Here is a 22,460-nt window from a genome sequence, read left to right as displayed (position 1 = left end):
GCTGCAGATAACACTGTACCATCCTCTGCAGGTAGCTCTCCATGCCCCTCACCCTTAGTTCCTCAAATATGGACTCGCAGGTAAGCAAGTTAAATGCATTCTGTACATCTAACAGACCACTACTGGTATTTGTCGCATTCTCCAACTACCAGCAGCTCCACTGTCTACTAGCTGCATGACTTCACCTATCACGTAAGCAGTATCTTGATAATAAGTAACAGTACTTAACAAAATAAGTAAAAACATATACTGATAACTTCAAAAAGGTAATTACCTTAAAGTAATTATTAGTCTTTCTTCAGATAAAATTGTTTATTTATGTAAGTTGCACCATTGTTTTTGAATAAAATGTTCTAATTTGGACTTAATCTACTTGAATGTTTCCGTACTCATTCACATGTACTTAACAAAGTCTCCAGGTTTTCTTTCAATTTAGGAAAAAGATGGTAATACTCTCAGTTTACTTTTCTGTTTTTATTTATTTCATGAATTCCTTCTTCTCTAATAAGCAATGAAGTTTTTGTAGACATGCTTTCCAAAAGAAAAAAAAAATTTGCTGCTGCTACTAGAACTCAAGTTGTTTGAATAAATAATCACAACTGAGTGATTCAAGTTTTCACTGTGTTCATATAATATGTATTCAGCCCTTTTTTAAAAATAATTACCTGTAACTAGGTGACCATTAATTTGCCCTCGACTTAAGTTAAAATTTAATTAAATCTTAATTTAATTTAATTAAGTTGAAATTTAATTTGGTGCTAACATCTAAAGCTATAAAACAAAAATAAAAGAATTAGTTACTTTTTAGAGAGTTTTGTAAATCCTAAAAAAGTATTTTCTTTACCGCATCAGATATATTACCATTTCAGGTTTCCTTATTCTTGTATTTCATGCAAATGTTTTTTTTTTTTTTCATGTAGGCAGGGTTTTTTGTACCTCTGCATATTTTAAGTAAAATAAAATTAAAAAAATGTAAAATAAAAAACATTCGTAAAATAAACTGACCTAAAAAATAAAGATCAATCTTTTGCAGATTTTGACTTTTTGAAGCCATTTTAGTTTTGTTGTTTAAGAAGTTTGTTTTAATTTGGCACAACTTCTTGTAAAAAGACTTTGTAAAAATCAAAATTTAATGAAAAATTATAACCAACATTGAACATTAAAACCAAATGAAATATTAAAATAAAATTTAATGAAAATTTTTCTTCATAAAATTTATCATGAATTGTTTATCTCAAGGATATGAGTAATATGTGATTTTAAAAAAACTTAAGATGTGAATAACATTGCAGTATTTTCCAAAATAAAAATTAAGATTGCTTGAAACTTATAAGTGAGAAGTAATACAAAAATATTTGAAAAGAGGATTCTGTATATTATGCATGCAAAACAGTTATAAAAAAGGAAATAAAAGATATATGGTGAAATAAAATAGGATGGTTACATGATTTTCACGGTTTACTAATTTGCTAATTTTTACAATCTGTTCTATTTTATATTATAAAATTTCTTCTTTTACTGGATTTTAGAGTGTTTTTTATTATTATACTGTAGTAAATAAATTTATAGTATGATGTGTTACTGTGTAGGTTGAGAAAGGAAATGCTTTAGATATGAAATCAAAGAAGGGTTCTCTGTTGCTATGTTGTGTTCATATTACAAAATGTTTTGCTATAATGTGTTGACTTTAATTCTAATAAGTTTACATGTATTTGTAGTGTTTCCTTACAAGCCATATGAAGACAAGACAAAATGTCCAAAAGTTAAAGCTCTTCGTAACTTTGATCTTGATAAGGTATTATTAATTTTTATTCAATTTAAATTACTTATTACACCACTTACATCATATAAAATTGCGTTGTAGAAAATTTTGTTGAAATAATAGGCTGATAAAGTATAATGAATAACAGATTAAAAGCTTTTAATTAAACAAATTACTGAAAGTAAATTTAAATATTTTAGTTAACTACCTGAAGGATATTTTTGTATTTTGATATAAACTTTTAATTTCTAGTGTTTACTTTTAATAAATTAAGCTTTTTTGTAAAATTTTTTCCTTAAGTCATGATCTAATCTGGTTTTTAGTTATTACTGTATGCTCATGATGGATGTATATGTACATAATTCACATGGGTGTGTGTGTGTGTGTGTGTGTGTGTGTATGTGTGTATGTATTTGTATGTATGTGTATGTATGTGTGATAAAGTTTTTTCCAGTTGCTGTAATTGTTACTTATCAGTTTACACTATGAAGGACATTAGACAATGGTTCATTATTTTTCAATGCTGCTTAGGCTTTGTATGACAGTTGGTGATAGAATTTGTTAATATCTACATCCTTATATGTACAAATTATATAATTAATACATAAAAACCTATAATTTTTTAAGGTGCATAATGATCAAACACAATTTAAATCAGTCTTTACTGTTTAATATCTCAGCCACTTGTAGGATTATTTTTACCCTTTGTTTATCAGAAACTGAGTTTCCGTTAAGCCTACTGATAGTTATTACTCTCCCAAGTATCACTAAAAAAGGAGATTTTATCTACCATCTCATTAGTTTTTCAGATAAAGGTAGTGTAGAGCTGACACAACTCCCATAGTATGTGTCAAAGAAAATAGAAACAAAGATATAAAAGAAAGGCAATGAGAGAAGATGGTTTAATCTTTAGAGCAGTGATGCTTAACCTTTTTAGCTCCATGATCCCCAAAAAGTAAAATAAAATATGTAATGAATATTTTGTGATCCCCCTATCACAATCTATTGAAACCTTTTTTACCTCCGGGTCCGCAGTTAAGCAATTCATTCTGCAGAGGATGAGATGAATGTTTTGTAGCATGTGTGGAAAATTCCATGTCTGACCGGGATTCGAACCCAGGACCTCTGAGTAAAAGGCCGACACACTACCACTCGCACCACAGAGGCCGGCAGCCTATTCAAACCTAGTTAAAACCAGCTGCGTTTATAGTGACAAGTATGACATGCATGTATGAAGTGTACAAATGTGAGCAATTTACAGGTTCCAAGTTAATGTGTATGTGCTCCTTGTAATTTGGTCTAGTTGCATAATATTCACTGTGAGAGCATCATGTTCAAACATGCATATGATACGTTTGAACATGTGCTTTCAGCAGTATAAAAGGGGTAAGGGATTGTGGAATGTCAGTTTAGTTTTGAATCAAGGTTGGGTCTGGTGCCTTTATTTAAGTTTTTAAAAGTGTTCGATCAAACGGTGTAACTGTTTTTTTTTTTTTTTTTACCATTTGATTCTTATGTCCGATGATATTTGTGAAAAAAACGAAGTCATTTATATCCAGTGAATTGATTGGTAAAAAAACAAGATTGTACAACAGTTATTTAAAGTATGGTTTTACTTCATTGGATGGAAAGCCACAGTGGGTTGACGGTTTCAAGTCCTCTCCTTTCAAATTTTTCCTTGATAAAAGCATGAAGTCATCAAAATTAATTTGACCTTTGAAAACTAAACATCCAGATCATAAAAGCAAACCCTTGGAATTTTTCGAAAAAACTACAAATTTTGAGAAATCTATAAGCTTCTATTTGTAAATCAAGCCATACTGATAAAAGTATACATGAGAAAAGTATACGTCTTGCAACATTAAGAGTAGCTAAAATGTTCAAACTTCATACATTTTCAGAAAACCTCATATTGCATGCTGTAATTGATGTGGTCATTGTTTTAATGAGTGTGGAAGAAGCAAAAAAATTTTTTAAATTCTGCTTTTTAACGAGACTTTATCAAGGCTAATACATAACATGGTTGCCAATGTTCATTATCAGATAATTCAGCAAGTGAGTTCAAGTGAATTTTTTTATTATTCAGATTTGATGAATCAACAGATGTGGCAAACAGTTTCAGTTCTTATGCTTTATGAGATATGAATGTGATAGGGACAGATCAATCAAATAAAATATGTTGGTTTGTAAATCAATACCTAGTCATGCAACAAGACAATGTCTTTTTGAGGTTTTTTATCAAACTACTAAAAACTATAACATAGATTGGACAAAATGTGTTGCAGTATGTAGTGATGGTGCAAAAGCGATGACAGGAAAAAACAGTGGATTTCTGAAAAAATTAAAAGATGCCTTATACCAATGGCAGTATGTACGCATTGCTTCCTTCACGGACATGCTCTTGCCACAAAAAATATGCTGGAAAATCTCAAACAATTTATTTTTAAAGCTGTAAAAATGGTTAATTTTCAATCAGTCATGGTTAATGGTTAATCAGTCAGTTGGTTATCATAGAGAAAAGTATTAACCTGGTTATTGGAATTGTGAGATGAATTACTAGTATTTTTCCAGAATAAACAAATGGCATTATCAATTTTTTTTTGCAGAATAATGAGTACATGTTGCTGTTGGCTTACTTAGCTGATGTATTTTTGCATTTAAATGACTTGAATTTGAATTTTCAAGGACATGATAAAAACATTATATAAAATTATAAGAATAATGCTTGAAACCATGACAATGTTCATGCTTTCATTAAGAAGCTTGATACCTGGATTATTTGCCTTCAAAACAAAAATTTTCATATGTTTCCACTCACTTCTCATTATATTAAAAAAATTTGGATGAAGAATACACTATTATTCACCACAGTTTGGATAGCATGAAGATGCATTTATGTGAGCTAAAAATTCAGTTGGCGGAGTATTTCATGAAATATAAAAATGATTTCTTGAAGAGGTGAGTCCTGAATCCATGATTGCAACTTAACAAGACTGAGAAATAATGCATGTTTTGCAGATAAAATAAATCTTAAAGCATAAGGAAAAAAGGTAAAGATATAATAAATAAACAATTTATTAAAATCATATTACTTCCTTTTTAAAGGTGAAGTTTTTTTATTACTTTAACTTCTTGTATATCTTAATTTGGTTGCAGTATTTTGTCCTACTTTTGCATGGAAGTGTGTCTTTATGTGTATATATAATATATATATAACAGTATAATTTATTGACCAAATTATACAAGATTCTATTCTAACTCAACTTTCTGACATTTTATCTCCATGTTTGTTTTAAATTATCTAAAATATCTGATATGTTTTGAAAAGGATAATACTGAATGGTAATTTAACTCCTTTAGGAGTAAAGAATATTCCTGATTTATGTCAGTGGTACATATTGAAAGTAGTATTCATTGTTTTAGAAAAATTTAAAATGTGAAAAGGAATTTGCACTCCTTTTCACATCCTTAGAGGCGACTGAGGGAAAAATTCCTTCTTAACAAGAATTAAGTAAACTGGTTTCAATTTCCATCTTTTTCCATTTTTTTTTTATTTATTTTTTTTTATTACTTTTAAGCCGCAGAGGACCACTTTAGTCAGAATAATTCAAGTCTTTTTTGCCGATTTTTTGGCCTCTAAGTTCTTAGCTTTCACTTTCTCCTAATATTTAGTCATTGTTAGTGATCTTGCTTTACCTCTTCGTGATCTTGTGATCTTGCCTCTTCGGAATAAACCCTTCTTGTATAATTAAAAGTTCTTACTTTAAAGTTGGTATTAGGATCTTTAATAACAAATTTTAATTTTTTGGATTTATTAAGTAAATCTTCGTAAGTCAAATTTAATTCTTGCATGCCTTCTTTAATTTCTTTAATCCATAATGGTGGATTTTTTAAAGACCAAAATGATTGATAATTCTCTTAGTAATCCTATCCTGCGGTAATCTTAATAAGTGTGCACAGAAAGAAATTCGGTTCTTTTTCATAATATCAATTAAGGATTCCAAGTTTTTGTACAGAAATTTATTAGGCAATAATCTGTACTGATTTTCGTGGTTATATTTTTTGTTTATGCAGGTTGTAAGAATCTTGCTTTCAACTTTAAGCAAAGGTTCAGTCCTATTTTTCTGATTTAATCTAAATAAAGTCTTGTTCGCATCAGTAATTACTGGTTTAACCACAGTTTTGTAATGTCTAATTTTAGTGTTAATCGAGAGCGATTTTTTGTTGTAAGTATTTTTGGTTACTTGTAGCACTTTAAATAATTTATTAAGTCTTTCAGTCCAATTTTGTTTTTGGTTACAATTACAAGTAATGATCTCTCCAAGATATTAAAATTTTTCTACAAGTTCTACTTGGTTCCATTAATATTCACAGAATTAATAACTAAAGGATCTATGGCCATCATTTTAGTATTTTTGTAAGAAATTTTAAGTCCAATTTTATTCGCAAGTTCTTCTATACTTGTTATTTGTATTCTGGCTTCTGCAATACTTTTTCCATTTATATAACTACTACTATTTAACCCTCATTTGATTTTACCCTTTAGGGATTGCTGATCAAAATAATTTTCTGACTTTTTTAAATCCCTTCTATGAAATAAATTTCAGATTTCTTGTTATTCAGGTAATGGAAGGTTTATTGGTGACTTTCATATTTTTTATGTATATATAAGATCTATAACAAGGTCTTCCAATATTTTGATAGTGTTTTCGTAACATCTACATGAGAAAAATGAAATAAAGTTTCTCTAAATGTACGTTTGGAAATGTGTTTTTGTCCATCTCCTATCATTTGTCTTTTTTAAATAGAAATTTGTGTTTCCAAATATTATGCTATTTTAATGAAATTTGGGTTATAATTTTAAACTAATAACAGTCTCTATGAAATAAATAATCACAGAAAATTTATATTTGTAAATTTCAAAAAGTGGCCATCTTATTTCTGCACTCCACAATAGCTCAAAAACTAGTAATGTAGAAATGTAATTGTTTATTAAGAAAAATCTTAAGCATTTCATTGAGTGTAAAATGACATATTATTTTTCAAGTCAGGTTTCAAACAGCTGAATTATAATGAAATATGATTAGTTATGAGTAAGCATGACTAATTTGAGCATGTGTAAGTCAATGCTCAAATTAAAAAAAAATAATTTTATGCCAGTTTTATCTCCTCCATAATGTAATAATATTAATCAACACCTCTGAAATAGTTGATATTATCAGATACTAGTGAATAAAAATTGATAAAAAAATTAATGCAACATAAATTTAATCATTATTAAAAAAGAGAATTTTTACTGTTGCATAAAAAACAGAATAAAAGCATTTTATTTTCTTCTTAAACAAAAAAAAACATCACCTTAACAATGGTGTGGAATAATGAAAGTAGATTTTCAGTTTGTCCTCCATCTACATCAGTGGAATACTTTTTCTGACCATTGAAGCACAAACATGTTCAGATTTTCAGGTGATACCTTAATTTGATAACAGTAATTAAACACCTTAGTCCTCAGTTCATCCAGGATATTTATTGGTATGTCATGCACCATCTTCTTCTCCGTAGAAGAACAACTTAAGAGAAGGACCTTTCTCCATGGGAGCTACAAATGCTCCCATAGATAAGCATGCTTACTAATCCTTGCTTCATCATGCTTGTTTAAAACGTCTAATGGATTTAAATCTGAGATGCAAGCCACTAGGTAACTGGGCCACCAAGCCTAACCATTTACTTAAGAAAAAAATTATCCAGGACAGCTTGAAGTTTTTTTTGTCTTTAATCATTTGACTGGTTTGATGCAGTTCTTCAAGATTTCCTATCTAGTGCCAGTCATTTCATTTTGGTATACTCCCTACATCCTACATCCCTAACAGTTTGTTTTACATATTCCAAACGTTTCCTGCCTGCACAATTTTTCCCTTACCTATCCCTTCAATATTAAAGTGACTATTCCAGGATGCCTTAATATGTAGCCTATAAGTCAGTCTCTTCTTTTAACTATATTTTTCCAAATGCTTCTTTCTTCATCAATTTGCCGTAACACCTCTTCATATGTCACTTTATCCACCCATCTGATTTTTAACATTCTCCTACAGCACCACATTTCAAAAGCTTATAATCTTGTACCACCACAAAATTTTCCTTAACTTTCTTTTATGCTTCATCTATTTTACCCATGATCATTTCTTTTTCCACTTCTGAACACTTCTCTTAAAGCCACTCTTATTTAGCTAGTTTGCACTTCCTGTTTATAGTATTTCTTAATTGTCTATAGTATCTTTTTTTTTTGGATCAATTACTAAATTATACTTCGTGCAAAACTCTCATATGTCGGTCCCCTCTTCTACCTCCATAATCATTTCTCTTCCTATTTTTATATTCAGTGGTTCATCTAAATTACTTCTACTTCATCTCATTACTTTTGTTTTATTCTTGTTTATTTTCATGTGTTCATTGTTTCTTCTAAATGTTTTTACTCTCAGCTAGAATTACTATGTCATCAGCAAATTGTAGCATCTTTATCTTTTCACTTTGTACTGTTACTCCAGATCTGAATTACAGAATTGTTCAGAAATACAGAATTGTTCTGTAACATCATTAACTGCTAGTTCTATGTAAAGATTAAAAAGTTACGGAAATAGGGAACATCCTTGTCAGATTCCTTTTTTTATTACGGATTCTTTCTTATGTTCTTCAATTATTAGTGTTGCTGTTTGGTTGCTGTAAATGGTAGCAATTGTTCTTCTATCTTGTACTTGAACCCTAAATTTTTAAAAGGCTGAACATTTTATTCCAGCCTACAAATGCCAAGTCTGTTGATTTATTTCTCTTTAATCTTCCTTCTACTGTTTATCTGAGTGCTAAAATTGCTTCCCTTGTCCCTATACTTTTCCTGAAACCAAATTGGTCTTCTCTTAACACTTCTTTCACTCTTCTCTCAATTTTTCTGTATAGAATTCTAATAAAGATTTTTAATGCATGACTAGTTAAGGTAATTGTTCTGTATTCTTAATTGTCTGACGAAACTTCCCCTTTTTCGTAAATATTACACACCAGATTGTATAATCTATCCATTGCTGCCTCTCAACTCTATTCTGCCACTCAAATCTGTGGCTATTCTGCACTCAAATCTTTTAATATTATCTTAAATTCAGATCTCAGTATTGTTTCTCCTTTTTATCCTCTTCAACTTCCTCTTCTTCTTTTATAAAACCATTTTCTAATTCATTTCCTCCATTTAACTCTTCAATATATTCCACCCATCTATCGACCTTTCCTTTCATATTATAAATCAGTGTACCATTTTTGTTTAACACATTATTAGATTTTAATTTATGTACCGCAAAATTTTCCTTAACATTCCTGTATGCTCCGACTATTTTACCAATGATCATTTCCTTTTCCACTTCTGAATACTTTTCTTTAATCCACTCTTCTTTTGCTAGTTTGCACTTCCTGTTTATAGTATTTCTTAATTGTCTGTAGTTCCTTTCATTTTCTTCATCACTAGCATTTTTACATTTTCTACGTTCACCCATCAGCTGCAATGTATCCTCTGACATCCAAAGTTTTCTACCAGTTCTCTTTGTTCCGCCTAAGTTCACTTCTGCTGATTTGAGAATTTCCTTTTTAACATTCTCCCATTCTTCCTCTACATTTTCTACCTTATCTTTTTTACTCAGATCTCTTGGGATGTCTTCCTCAAAAATCTTTTTTACCTCTTCTTCCTCAATCTTTTCTAAATTCCACCGATTCATCTGACACCTTTTCTTCAGGTTTTTAAACCCCAATCTACATTTCAATATCTTTGATATTGAATTATTTCACTAAATAATTGAATCATTATTATGATAAATTATTTTCACTATCAATGTCTGCTCCAGGGTAAGCTTTGCAGTCGATGAGTTGATTTCTAAATCTTTGTTTAACCATGTTGTAATCTATCTGATACCTTGTAGTATCACCTGCCTTTTTCCATGTGTACTTCTATTATGATTTTTGAACTGGGTGTTGACAATTACTAAATTATACTTTGTGCAAAACTCTGTAAGTTGGTCCCCTCTTTCATTTCTTTTGCTCAGCCCATATTAACCGACAATATTTCGTACCTTGTCTTTTCCAATGCTTGCATTCCAATCTCCAACTATTATTAAATTTTCATCACCTTTTATGTGTTTAATTGATTCGTCAATTTTTTCGTATTCACAATACCTCATCATCATCATGGACACTTGTAGTCATGTAGATGTTAACAATCATTGTTGACTTAGGTTTTGATTTTATCCTTATTACAATGATTCTTTCATGATGGATTTTGAAATACTCTACTCTCTTCCCTATCTTCTTGTTCATTATGAAACCTACTCCTGCTTGCCCTTTATTTGAAGCTGTGTTAATTATTTTAAAATCACCTGACCAAAAGTCGTTTTCCTCTTCCCACCAAACCTCACTAATTCCTACTACATCTACATTTAATCTATCCATTTCCCTCTTTAAATTTTCTAACCTACCAACCTTTTGTAGACTTCTAACATTCCACGCTCCGACTCGTAGAATGTTATGTTTTAATTTTCTGGTGACCCCTTCCTTAGTAGTCCCCACCTAGAGATCTGAACTGGGGATTAGTTTATCTACCTACTGGCTAGAAGTTAACAGTCAGTTATGCAGGACCTCTAATCATGAATGAATCATGTTTTTTATACATGTGTTGATTTTTCTTCTTCTGAAGCAGATTCACTTTTGTATGTAAATGCATATTAATTATTTCATGATTTTTATACAGATTTTCCTTATTTTGTTGAAATATAAAATGTCAAAATTTAAAAAAATAATCTCAATAATACATCCAATAAAAACAAAATAATCACAATATGTTATTTATTACTCTCTTAAAAACACTAAGATCAACGGTTTTAATTCTATAAATTTGCAAAGAATTTATTAACAACTGATTGAAGTGTTTACTGATATTAAGTTAGTATTTTTATCTAAATGGGGAAGCAAACACCACCAGTTTGATGGTATTTTAAGAATTTCAACTATGTTGAAATTACTATGTAGTAATGTTCTGCTTCAATTTATTTCTAAAAATTTTTATTTTCTAAATGAAATGTTATTACAAGATCAGTCTAGTTTTAATTATTGTCATTGGAGTTGGAGAACAATTTTAATTTTTTCTTTTAACAAAGTTTTTGTTCTGTGGCACAAGAGGTAGTATCTCATCCTTTCATCTGAAGGCCTTCGGTTTGAATCCTGGTCAGGCATGGCATTTTTCATACGCTACATTTCCACATTCTACGCATAAGCTTCAAGCTTATGTGGCGATATCATCAAGCAGAAAAAAAAATAGATCAAAATATTGTTATTTTAGATGATTTTAACTATACTTTGTGATACTGAAGGTTAAAATATCTTGTACAATAACTTGTACAGAATATAATCTTATTTCTATGGAATATGTTATACTTGATGCAAAGTTGAATTTTTATTTAGTTTTAAAAAATTTATTATGTCAAATTTTAATAGATTATGAATTTTTAATAGTTTAAAAAACTTTTAATAACCGACATGAAATTTTGAAAATTTTCCCTTGATTATAAAAATAAGTGAATAAGAAAATAAGTCGGTGAAAATAATATATAATTTAAATTTCGTGAAAATATTGTGAAATTTCAATCATTTTGTTTTTAGCTTTGTTTTACGTCCATATTGTAAATGAAATTGAGATTATTTTCAGATTAATAACCTATGTATGGCATATGTGGAGAAATATAACTATTATTAAAATTAAATTTATTGAATATTGTTGTATAATATTTAATTTTTAGAGTCATTAGTGGTTTAATTTTTGTTGGAATTACCATCGTTATCATTAAACTAATAAGTAAATTATATCTGTAAGAAAAAGGAAATTATTTTTTTATATCCTTTGATTTTCCTATTTTACTTAGATACTTTATCTTTATTTATTTTCCTTTTTTACTTATATACTTTATTTCTAAAAATATTTTTATTTTTTTCATATTTAAACCACTTTATAACAAGTTATCCTCGTTTGAGGTCAAATGACTTCCTTTTCTCCTTACTTGCAAAATTATTACTTTTTGCACTGTAACTAGAAATTTTAAAATAAATTTTTGAAAAATCAGAAAAATTTTTATTAACGATTTCAACGATTTTTGGGAGAGCTTATGGAGTAACCATTTGGATGTGTGTCTTTTTGATATAAGAATTAAAAGTTTGATACTTTTTATAAAAATAAAACAAAAAATTTCCATTACCTTTTCTTAAGTTAAATTTACGGGGGATTGTCAGAACCATTTAAAACCAAAACAGGCGTAAGGGAAGGAGACGGATTGTCTTCGTAATTGTGTTCTAGATAAAGAAATAAATGAATGGAGGAAAGTATTGAAATTAAATGAAGTGAAAACAAGATAAGGTTACAAAAAGGGCAGTCCAGAACTAGATAGTTTTGCCCTTGCGGACGATCTGCCAATAATCGCAAACAAATTTTAATTAGTAAAAATTCAAATAAAAACGTTAAAAAACATGATTACAAATTTTCCTTTGTAAAACAGAATGTGTGACGAATATTTAAAAAACAAAAAACAAATCGGACTAAAAAGTAACTACGGTAAAATTAAAAAAATTGAAAAATTTTAATATCTTGGAAAATAATTCAGTATAAAATCTTGGAAAGATCCAGCTCGGAAATAGAATAGAGCTATCCTTTAAAAAAAAAAAAAAAAATCATATATATAATATACAATTTACAACTTATAACTTGTATATATAATAACTTTCAGGACGTGTTCTATTGGTGAAAATAAAGAAGAAGGTTCATTCAAACATGAGAAATGCTTCGGTAACGAGTCAGCTGGCAAAAATTGAAAATTTACTTCCTTTAATTCCTAGTTAAATCTATCACATTTTGATATGTTTGCTTTTAATAAAGTTCGAAATTCTTTCGTTATTTAATTTCTATAGACTTTATTTGTACTATTTTATTCAAAATAAAATTCCCTACAAGTTTTGGTTATCAGTTTATTACCCATTTAATAAAGTTATTTTACGCCAGACATAAAATTGTGTATTTTTCGACCCCCAATCATTCGTTTTTTATTCTAGAACTGTAGTCTGGGACCTATCTTTTCAGTTTGTCAGGTTAGATTTCAAATAAAACTGTTAAATTTATTCCTTAATTCGAGTCCCATGAATTACAGTCTTTCTTTTTTTGTTAACCTCCGGAACCACCGTAAGGTATTACTTCAGAGGATGAGTGAGGATGATATTTATGATTGTAAATGAAGTGTAGTCTTGCACAGCCTCAGGTCGATCGTTCCTGAGATGTGTTGTTAATTGAAACCCAACTACCAAAGAACACCAGTATCCACGATGTAGCATTCAAATCCGTATAAAAGTAACTGACTTTACTAGGATTTGAAACTTAGAACTCTCGACTTCGAAATCAGCTGATTTGCGATGACGAGTTCACCACTAGAACAACCCGGTGGGTTTAAAAATTACAGTCTGGCTTAAATTTAACGAAGACGCAAAAATCTGAGCGATACCTGCTAATGTTTCCTAACCTATGTTTACATAACTTTTCTTCTTTATTTTATCCTGAACATGTCCTGAAAGTTTGTTACATGCTTCGTGAATCATCTGCATAAAAAAAAATTCCTTTTTTTTAAAATAAAATTTATACACTAACACAACCATTAAAGCACAATTTTTATATGCTGCCAAAACTATCTTGAAAGTCAGAAAATAGCGATTGGAAAGAATTCGAAAAAAGGAAAATTTTAGGACCTAAATATTAAAATAAAATAATCAGAATATGTAAGGTCAAACGTAAAAATTTACAAGAAAACTGAAAAAAATAACGGACTCTACAAGAAAAAGAAGATTAACCTTTTAAGGACATTAAAAAATAATGTAGTACACCGGATTAATAAAAAGAATCTTTATTTATCTTTTTAAATTAAAAATCAAAAACAACTGATTTCAAGAAATCAAAAAAGATGTAAAGAAATTAAATATTAAAGTAGACGAAATTTTAAACCAAAATACTTTAGAAAAAAATTCAAGTTTCAGGATAAACCAAAAGGAAAAGAGGGAAAAATTTTTGAAAAAAGAAAGACGAAATTAGTGGAATAATGAAAAAACTACTAGCAGAAAAATAAACAAAATGCGAAATAGTAGATTCTTTAATGTCATTCATAACGAAATGGACGGTCAAACGAAAAAAACCGTTTAAAACATTGTGCTAAAATAATTTGTTTTTAAAAATATAAAATTCAATTGTTGTTTAAATTTTGATTTTTTGAAGTCAACAACAAATTGAAATTACCTACAGCTTACGAAACCAAAATTTGGCACCAATTTGAAGGAAAATTTAAAGAATGAATACTATTTACTACTGCGAATTTATTTCCTATAAAGCATAAAGTTCTAGTATAACAGAATAAATAAATGTCGAATTTTGTTTATGTGCTTGAAAGAAACTCTTCTGTTCTTTCTCAATATTCTTATAAATATTTGGGTCAATATAAAAAAGTCACATCATTCTTCCGCCGCTGTAACTTTTATATTTGGTAAAAAGATTTTTTTTTTTGTTGAAAGAATAGTTCAAATTTGACATCTCAGGAACGTGATTAGGCTGCAAATTTCGGGATTGAAAAAACTCGTATTAATTTGGTGACGTAATATAGGTCCTCATCTTACAATCTTACTTTCTGATCAATAAAATACAAAATATCTTACTATACTTGTATGTAGCAGTATGCGACTACATTTTAAGTTAGTGGTACTTCGTTTTTATATAATATGAATTTAGAAAAATGAAGTGAAATCTTCTCAAAACTGCTTTTTTTATTGGAAAAGTAATAAGCATGACATACATGACATTTAATTTGAAAAAATTCAAAAATGAATTACTTAAAAAAACGGTTTGTATTATTTTGGTAAAGATTTAATACTTTATTTCATATTAAAAACTTAAAAGTTTTGTATTTTTTTTATGGTCTGAAAGAGTTTATTATTTCTTAACATTAAAATTTTTCCAAAACTGGTTAAGTTTTTGGAAACATATCAGACGGCAGTTCAGAGGGCAGCGATGTAGGACATTTAAGATGTCCAAATGAGGCCTGTAGCGAAGGAAAAATCTGAGTTAAATGGCAAAATCACTGATGTAAATGTCTACCGAGGCATTTACATGAGTGGCATCCCAACGAAGGCTGGCTATTACTATGAGATGTAAAAAGGTAGAGGACGAAAGACGACTCCTGTTACAGCCAATCAGTGCAAGGAACGGGAGGGGGGCTGGTGTGACAACCGGAAGCGTCACAAGGCGGGTGTCTTTCCCTTAGAGGTCGGGATGTAGGCAATCGTTTTAAAACATCAGTCAGCCCTGTTCTGTAGTCAATAGTCAAACGGTTCAAAACCTAGCCAATTACTTTTTTCGCTTTAAATATTATTTATTTATTTAGTTCTACGGCTCAACTGTGACGTCACACGTCATAGCAGACGAAAACAAATGCTGATGTGCTACCAACCTTTGAAATAAATAATTAATATTTACAGCGATAAAAATAATTACGTTGGCTACTCTGTGGAATTTAAAATCTCCCGGTCCAACAGGACGAAGTAAAATGGAATTTTCCACAGGGAAAAAGGGAAATTCCAAGATGGCCGCTCCTGCCACATGACCAAAATTCTGCAAAGGGATTGGCTAGCAGAGCCACAGCGGTATTTAAGCACTACTAACAACAATACTGTCCTACAATTCAACTTATTCAAAGTCCGTTTGATTTACTTAATAATCAAGAAATAGATTCAGAAATTTAATTAACCTCTAATGAAAACATACCCTATCTCTCTCTGTGCTTTGGTCTGTTTTCGGAAGCAAGGTCAATGCCAACACCTTCCCTTAACGCAGCTCCGTCACAGAGTTCTCTACAAATCCATCTCATCCTAACAGCGAATATTTCAGCTAACAGGGGCTCGATGCCAAGACGCCTATCTTCGCGAAGTAAGCACGCAGATGGGCCCCCAGCCACCCGGGTTGCTATTATATATATGTATATACATATATATTTATATACACGTCTATAACAGCATCAGACCCTCCCTCAGCCATCCTCTGCAGTGCTAAGAATCTAAGGAAGCCGGCATCTATGTTCCATTCCTTTTCGGTTTTTCCATTAACTTGCAACCAAAACTATATTTGGTCCTCGCAAGCTCTCTAGCCATTTGGCACGTTCAGCTTTGTACCTGGGGCAAACCTATAAGACATGGCGCACATCAACATTAGCCATATCCTCCAGACACAAGCCTGAATTAATCAAACCAAATCTGGCCAACCTACCTCGAAAAGTATCATGTCCAGAAAGAAACTACATAATATGCCGATTGGTAAATCCACCTAACCACCTATATACTTCTTACATCAGGAAAAATTCCATGCGAGTAACGGCCATCGGGTGATTCAGTTCACCTGACCGGCCATAAAGAGAAACCCAGATCATCTATTTGTTTTATTCACCCAAGGGTAAGTTGGCCCTCCTTCTTATCATCATAACGTAATTGGCGCTAAGCTGCAAGGTTGTCAATGGGTTTTACACCAGCAATAACAAGGACCGCCTTTCGAGAGATAGTTTAATTTCAGAAACGTATGTTTCTGAAATTAAGCCCCAAATCGGGTGAACTGCTCTCTGAACACCGAAGAAGGCAGAACAAGCCTTTTTGGCAGCATATTGAAAGTGCTCCTTGAATCGAAGATTCTCATCAAGGATAACATCTACATACCTTTAATATAAAAACCGGTCGACCTGATCTGATACCCATTTATTATGACAGCACAGCGGATTTAGGGCATAAAATATTGTGAAATTTGCAAAACCCTTTTATCTAATAACTCCATGTCTTTCGAAAATAAATTAAATCTCTTTACACGATTGTCCAAAAAGGAGTGTAATGTGTTTAGGGCGTATCTATGTATGTTTGTTTGTTCCACCGGCAGGTCAACGGTTGAACCGATTTAGATTTATGGATGTGCGTTGGAATCCTTAAGTTACCGGCTGTGTCATAAGCTATATATAAGTTTAAATAAATTTTTAAAAATTTGAAAAAAAAAACATTATACTATAAACAGAATTATCACCCGCACGCTCTTTAATTTTGTTAACTAAAGAGCAATGTTTGTCAGAAATATTTTTTTGGCAGTCGTGGTTTTTAATTTTTAATATTTTTATCTCTTCTTAATTTCATAAAACAAAAAATCATAGTTTTCTGTTCTACAAATTTATGAACGAAATCTATTTTGTTGACAGAAGTAACTTTTTACTGTACAATAAAATTAAATAATTTTTTTAAAAATATTTTATTAAAATTATTTTACATAATATACTTTCAACAATTTCAGGTCTACATTATCTATCTAAAACAGTTGGGCTGGCCTTACTATTTTGAAGTTTTTTACTTGTATTTTTTTCAATTAAGACACGTAGCCTAAAATTGTTATACTAAACGATATAAAATATTTTGCTGCAGTTTTCCGAATTAATACCATAAAAATTGCTGTGAAAAATTTAGTACAGAAAAAATGTAGTTTCAATATTGAACTAATTAGGGTTACTTCGGGAAAATATTTGTTTTGGCATATAATTTAAGAAAGTGGAGAGTCCCAAATACCAAATAGGGGTATTTTTTATGGGGTTTTCTTGGCTAACTCAAAAACTACGTAATTTTTTCTGAGAAGTTGATCAAATTCCCGACTAAACCTTTTTTTAGAGCGAATTATGGTTCTTTGATATGTTACTCCTTTTATCCCTTTTAGAAAAGTCACATTTTCTGATTCCTGAATCCTGATTTTCATTCAGATTAAACTGAAAATTCGGTTTAAAACATAATTGTATCTTTAAATAATCAAATGGATAATATGATGTAGACACCACATGACTTCCTTGTACGCCTGTTAAATTACATATTCACATTTTTGGCTGCACTTCATTTAAACTTAGTGATACTGTTAAAATGCAAGCAGTCATGACTATACGTATTTTAACTTTTGGTTTAATTATTTTAAATTTTGACTTAATTATAATATTTTAACTTCTGATGATGAAAGATCTCGAGGACTTAACACGTATTTGCTATACGATGGATATATCACTTATTAATTACTTTTAATTATTTTATTAGACTTATTTCATTTGAAAGCGATATACGATCCTCCAATTCTTTAATAAAGTGGACAGTTACACAATTGCATTGTGGTGGACGCTACATTGCATCACATTTTTTTGTAGTGTCCGTATCAGCATTTTATATTAGTTTATATATTAATTTTGTTTCACGTTGGTCAAGTACATATGTGGTGTAAGTGAGAACGTGTCGGATCCGTAACCATGCACACATCGGTTCGAATCCGACTAGCTCAGATTACCCATTTGTATATGAATACATTTATTTTTTTAACTTATTTTTTTTAATTTAAATAAATAATTATTAAACTCTTTAAAATTTTTTTGGATTAAAATGAAAAGTACATAAAATTTTATTTTAAGAATAATATTTTTCACTAATAACTTCTGATTATTTTCATATTTAATTTTTGATTGGTATTATTGAATTATTATTGCTTGTAAAAGGGTTTTTACAATCAGAGGTTAATAATTGTTAATAAATCAGTATGTTTAAATTAAAAAAAAGTATAAGTTTATAAAAAGAGGAGATGAAGTCTGGTTCGAAATGATGTTCCTTCCCCTTGTAAGATTCAAATATTTCATTAATTAAAATTTTATTTGGCTGTAAGTCTGGAACCAATGAAAATAAGTACCACTTACGATATTTTGTTGAAAAGCTATTAATGAGGGCTTAATACTGCAGTTAAGAAAAAGTCTAAAATTCAAATTTTTGGATTTTGGGCTTTTTTGGACACTTTTGGTTCAGTCGATTGCAATCAAAAGGGGAGGTGCGACAATTAGATGTTGCAGCAATTTTAAATCCAAAATGTCAACATCCTTCCGGTAATCGTTTTTGAGTTATGCGAGATATGTACGTACATGTGAAAACTAGTCAAAATGGATTTGAAACTAGTCAAAGTGGATTCAGCGATGGTCAAAATAGATATTTCTGTTGAAATCTGAAAACCGAAATATTTTGCGATCACAATACTTTTTTACCTCATACAAGGAAATAATAATAGTATTATTTTAATGTTGGAATAACTAAAACTGTTTTATTTTTCTTTTGTGTTTCTTTTTAACTTTAATCTTATCCTAGATTAGAAATTACAAAATAAATAATAAAATTATGTAAAAACATTATTGCTCATATTTTATTTATACTACAGTTTCCCTCATAATTTTTATACATCATAAATAATTATTAAAGCTAAAACTAAATGACATTGCTGTATTGTAGAGCTTAATTTCATTTAGTATTTTTTATAATTTTCTTAATATATATATGTATGAACGCGTGAATATTATGAAATAATATGTCACAGGGAAATTATTTTCAACTAGGTATTGTTTATTTATCATAATTTATTATCTCTTTCTATTGTTTATTTTCTTTGATTTCTTTTACAGTCTTAGTGGTTGGAGACAAAATTAAACAATGTTAAATTATATTGCAAGTAACATACATTAAGTATATCAGTAAAGTACGATTCTAGTTAGTGTAGTACAAAATTGTGGAATTTTTCAGTGCATTCTGGAAGTATTTCTGAAGATTAACTTTCATATTTTATGTTAAAGCAATAATATTAATGAAAAAAACAACGTTAAAAATTAACTAAAAAAATTATTTTCCATAATACATTATATGTAACAGAACTTTTATATAATTTTAAATAGTCAATAATTTAGAATGTATTTAAAATATTTATTTATTATTGTTTTATCGCATAGAATGATTTTTTGTAAAGCAGAAGAAATAATGATATGCGAGCATAAACATTTTGAAGGCGATTGTATTAAAATAACATATAATACTAATAAATGTCATAACTTTGGCTGGAAATGGATTAATCGCGCAAGTTCTATCGATACAAATGGTAAATGTATAATATTATTTACTGGATTTAAATGTTCAGGATTTAGAGAAATCTTAAATTCAGAAATTTCACGCTATACTAATTTAGATGATTATGGAATAAATGATGATACAAGATCTTTTAGTAGATGTTAATATATATATATATATATATATATATATATATATATATATATATATATATATATATATAAATGTATTTGTTGCATTTATTTATAAATAAAATAATAATTACGAGTAATTAAAAAAAAATTGAATTTTTATATTTCTGTTGTTAATTAATTCTGACACTTGTGACATTTCTAACATCGTTATTTTACCAACGTCAGATTCCGTAACCAACCCACCAGGTTGGTCACCCGGTGACCAACCCGGTGTTCTTTAGTGGTTGGGTTGAAACCCAACCACTAAAGAACACCGGTATCCAGGATCTAGTGTTCAAATCCATATAAAATTAACTGGCTTTAATAGGATTTGAATCTTTAACCATACCTATGACGTTGCTTAATAACTTCGTATAATTTTTTATAAAAATAGAGTATCCACTTACCAACAGTTGTGAGTGTTGATTACCCAAGCGCTTTCGGATTCCTCCATCATCAGGGATTACTGATTAATTTTGAATTTTATAGTAGTGTATAATTTGAATTTTAAATTAAAAATTTCTATATATATATATATATATAGAAATATATATATATATATATATATATACATAAATAAATTGTATAATACCAACGGTGCCAATGTTAAGAATATTCAATCTAAACTATAAACAACAGAAATCGTAATGAAATTTTTAATTTAAAATTAAAATTATTCACTACTACAATATTCATAATTAATCAGTAATCCCTGATGGTGAAGGAATAATCCGAAAGCGCCTGGATAATCGACACTCACAGTTGTTGGGAAGTGGATACTCTATTTTTATATAAATTGTATATAACCTTCATATATATATATATATATACATTCACATATCGGGTATCCGAAGAACTCCTCGGTTTTAAATTAAATTTATTTTACTACAATTAGAATTACAAATGTACGTGTTTTATTACATGAAAGTATAAAGTGTAAAGTTTTTTATACTTCGTTGAAAAGACGAAGTACAATTTCTTTCTCTGTTTTCGGAGCTTGTTTTAGGTCTATCTGGTGAGTGTCTACTCTGCCCGCTGCTGTCAGAAAATGTGTAAACTAAAACTTAATTGTTGTCGCTTTAAGATTACGCATAAAATTATATTGAGTGTTGCAAAATAAAATCTACATTCCTTCTTGAAAATCTGGAGTTCTTTTTCGGATACTTGGTGTATATCCGTAACAAAAAAGCAACTGATTGATTCATCAACGCCCGGCAAAAACTACTGAGGATAAATTGATGAAAGTTTGTATTCATGCTTTCTTACAGTATAAGTGCGTATTAAGAAAGAGTTTTTTGAAATTTTGAGTTTAAATGGTTAAAATGAAGTAACAATTAAAATTTGCTATTTGTTTAATTTCTCGGTTATAAATGAAGATATCAACATGATTTTTGGTGTGTGTAATCTTTATGTGAATATCCAAATACCAATTTCTAATTTTTTTAAAATTCACAATTTAAAGATTAAAATGGAGTTTTGATTTTTTTTTGAAATGCTTATTTTTTTTTAAATTTCTCGATAACAGATGAAGGTAGTACTTGATTTTTTGTGTGTAATCTTCATGCGAATATCTAAAAACTAATTTCTGGATGTCTCGAAATTCGGACCTTGAAAGGAGTGAAGAAAGGTAAAAAATTTTGAAAAATGATTGCAAATTTTTCCCATTTCTGATTATACTAAACGAGATATTCACTAAATTTGGGCTTGCAAATACTCATCAATACTCTAAAAACCATTTTCGTGTGTTTATGAATTTCGATTTTTTAAGGGGTGCGACAGTTTACTGCGGCTCAACCAATACAGCCACTGTTACTGAATTTGTGACACGATTGGCTGCGCCTCCGGTTACTTGAATAAAAACCATAAAATAAAAGTAATTAAAAAAAACTTTTTAAAATGAGAAACCAAGGTCAGCTCCTAGTGATGTTTGTCAGGTAATGCTAAGTACGGGAAAAAATATACTTTTACCCATACGAACCAGTTATAACTAATATTTTTAAGATGGAGGCCGACTGTTTTGAAACGCACATTCTTAGATCGCTCAAAATGTCGAGTCCTGTACCGACTAAATTGTGGTTCTGAAGAAATTGCAATACACTATTTTGTTATAAATTGAACAGGCTATAATTTTTATTTATAGTTATTTTTCTCACAAGCATGAGTTTAATGACCGCAGTGGAGTCCGAGGGGCAGAGTCATCTGGCTAGGCAGGAAGGCGAGCGAAGCGAGCTATGACCGGCTAAATATCTAATATCCCCTGACCGCGACGGGAAACGCAAGTAACTATATTGGTTGGGCGAAGCTGCAATTAATCTTTATGGTACGAAGAAATGCTATAGAGATCTTTGAAATAAAAAATGTATTCAGTATATACATAATTTCATAACTTTAAAGTTTATTTTTGAATATAAATAATTATTTATTTAACTTTAAATCATTATTAATTATTATTTAAAATGTATATAATATAGAGATATAATAAACTAACAATTACA

The 22,460-nt window shown here is 29.6% G+C and overlaps 1 protein-coding gene across 1 annotated transcript in view; it reads left to right on the top strand.

Moving 5' to 3' along the window:
- The first annotated feature begins 1,628 nt into the window (after positions 1–1,628).
- LOC142319434 (apolipoprotein D-like) overlaps positions 1,629–22,460 on the top strand; it is a 46,649-nt gene continuing 25,817 nt past the window's right edge. The window contains exon 1 of the mRNA XM_075356714.1: positions 1,629–1,795. Coding sequence (XP_075212829.1) covers positions 1,643–1,795 — 153 coding nt within the window. The 5' untranslated portion in view covers positions 1,629–1,642. The remainder of the gene's footprint in view (positions 1,796–22,460) is intronic.

This window comes from Lycorma delicatula, chromosome 1, assembly GCF_047948215.1.
Source record: "Lycorma delicatula isolate Av1 chromosome 1, ASM4794821v1, whole genome shotgun sequence".
In the NCBI taxonomy this organism is placed as follows: Eukaryota; Metazoa; Arthropoda; class Insecta; order Hemiptera; family Fulgoridae; genus Lycorma; species Lycorma delicatula.
This window is presented reverse-complemented; position numbering and strand designations above follow the sequence as displayed.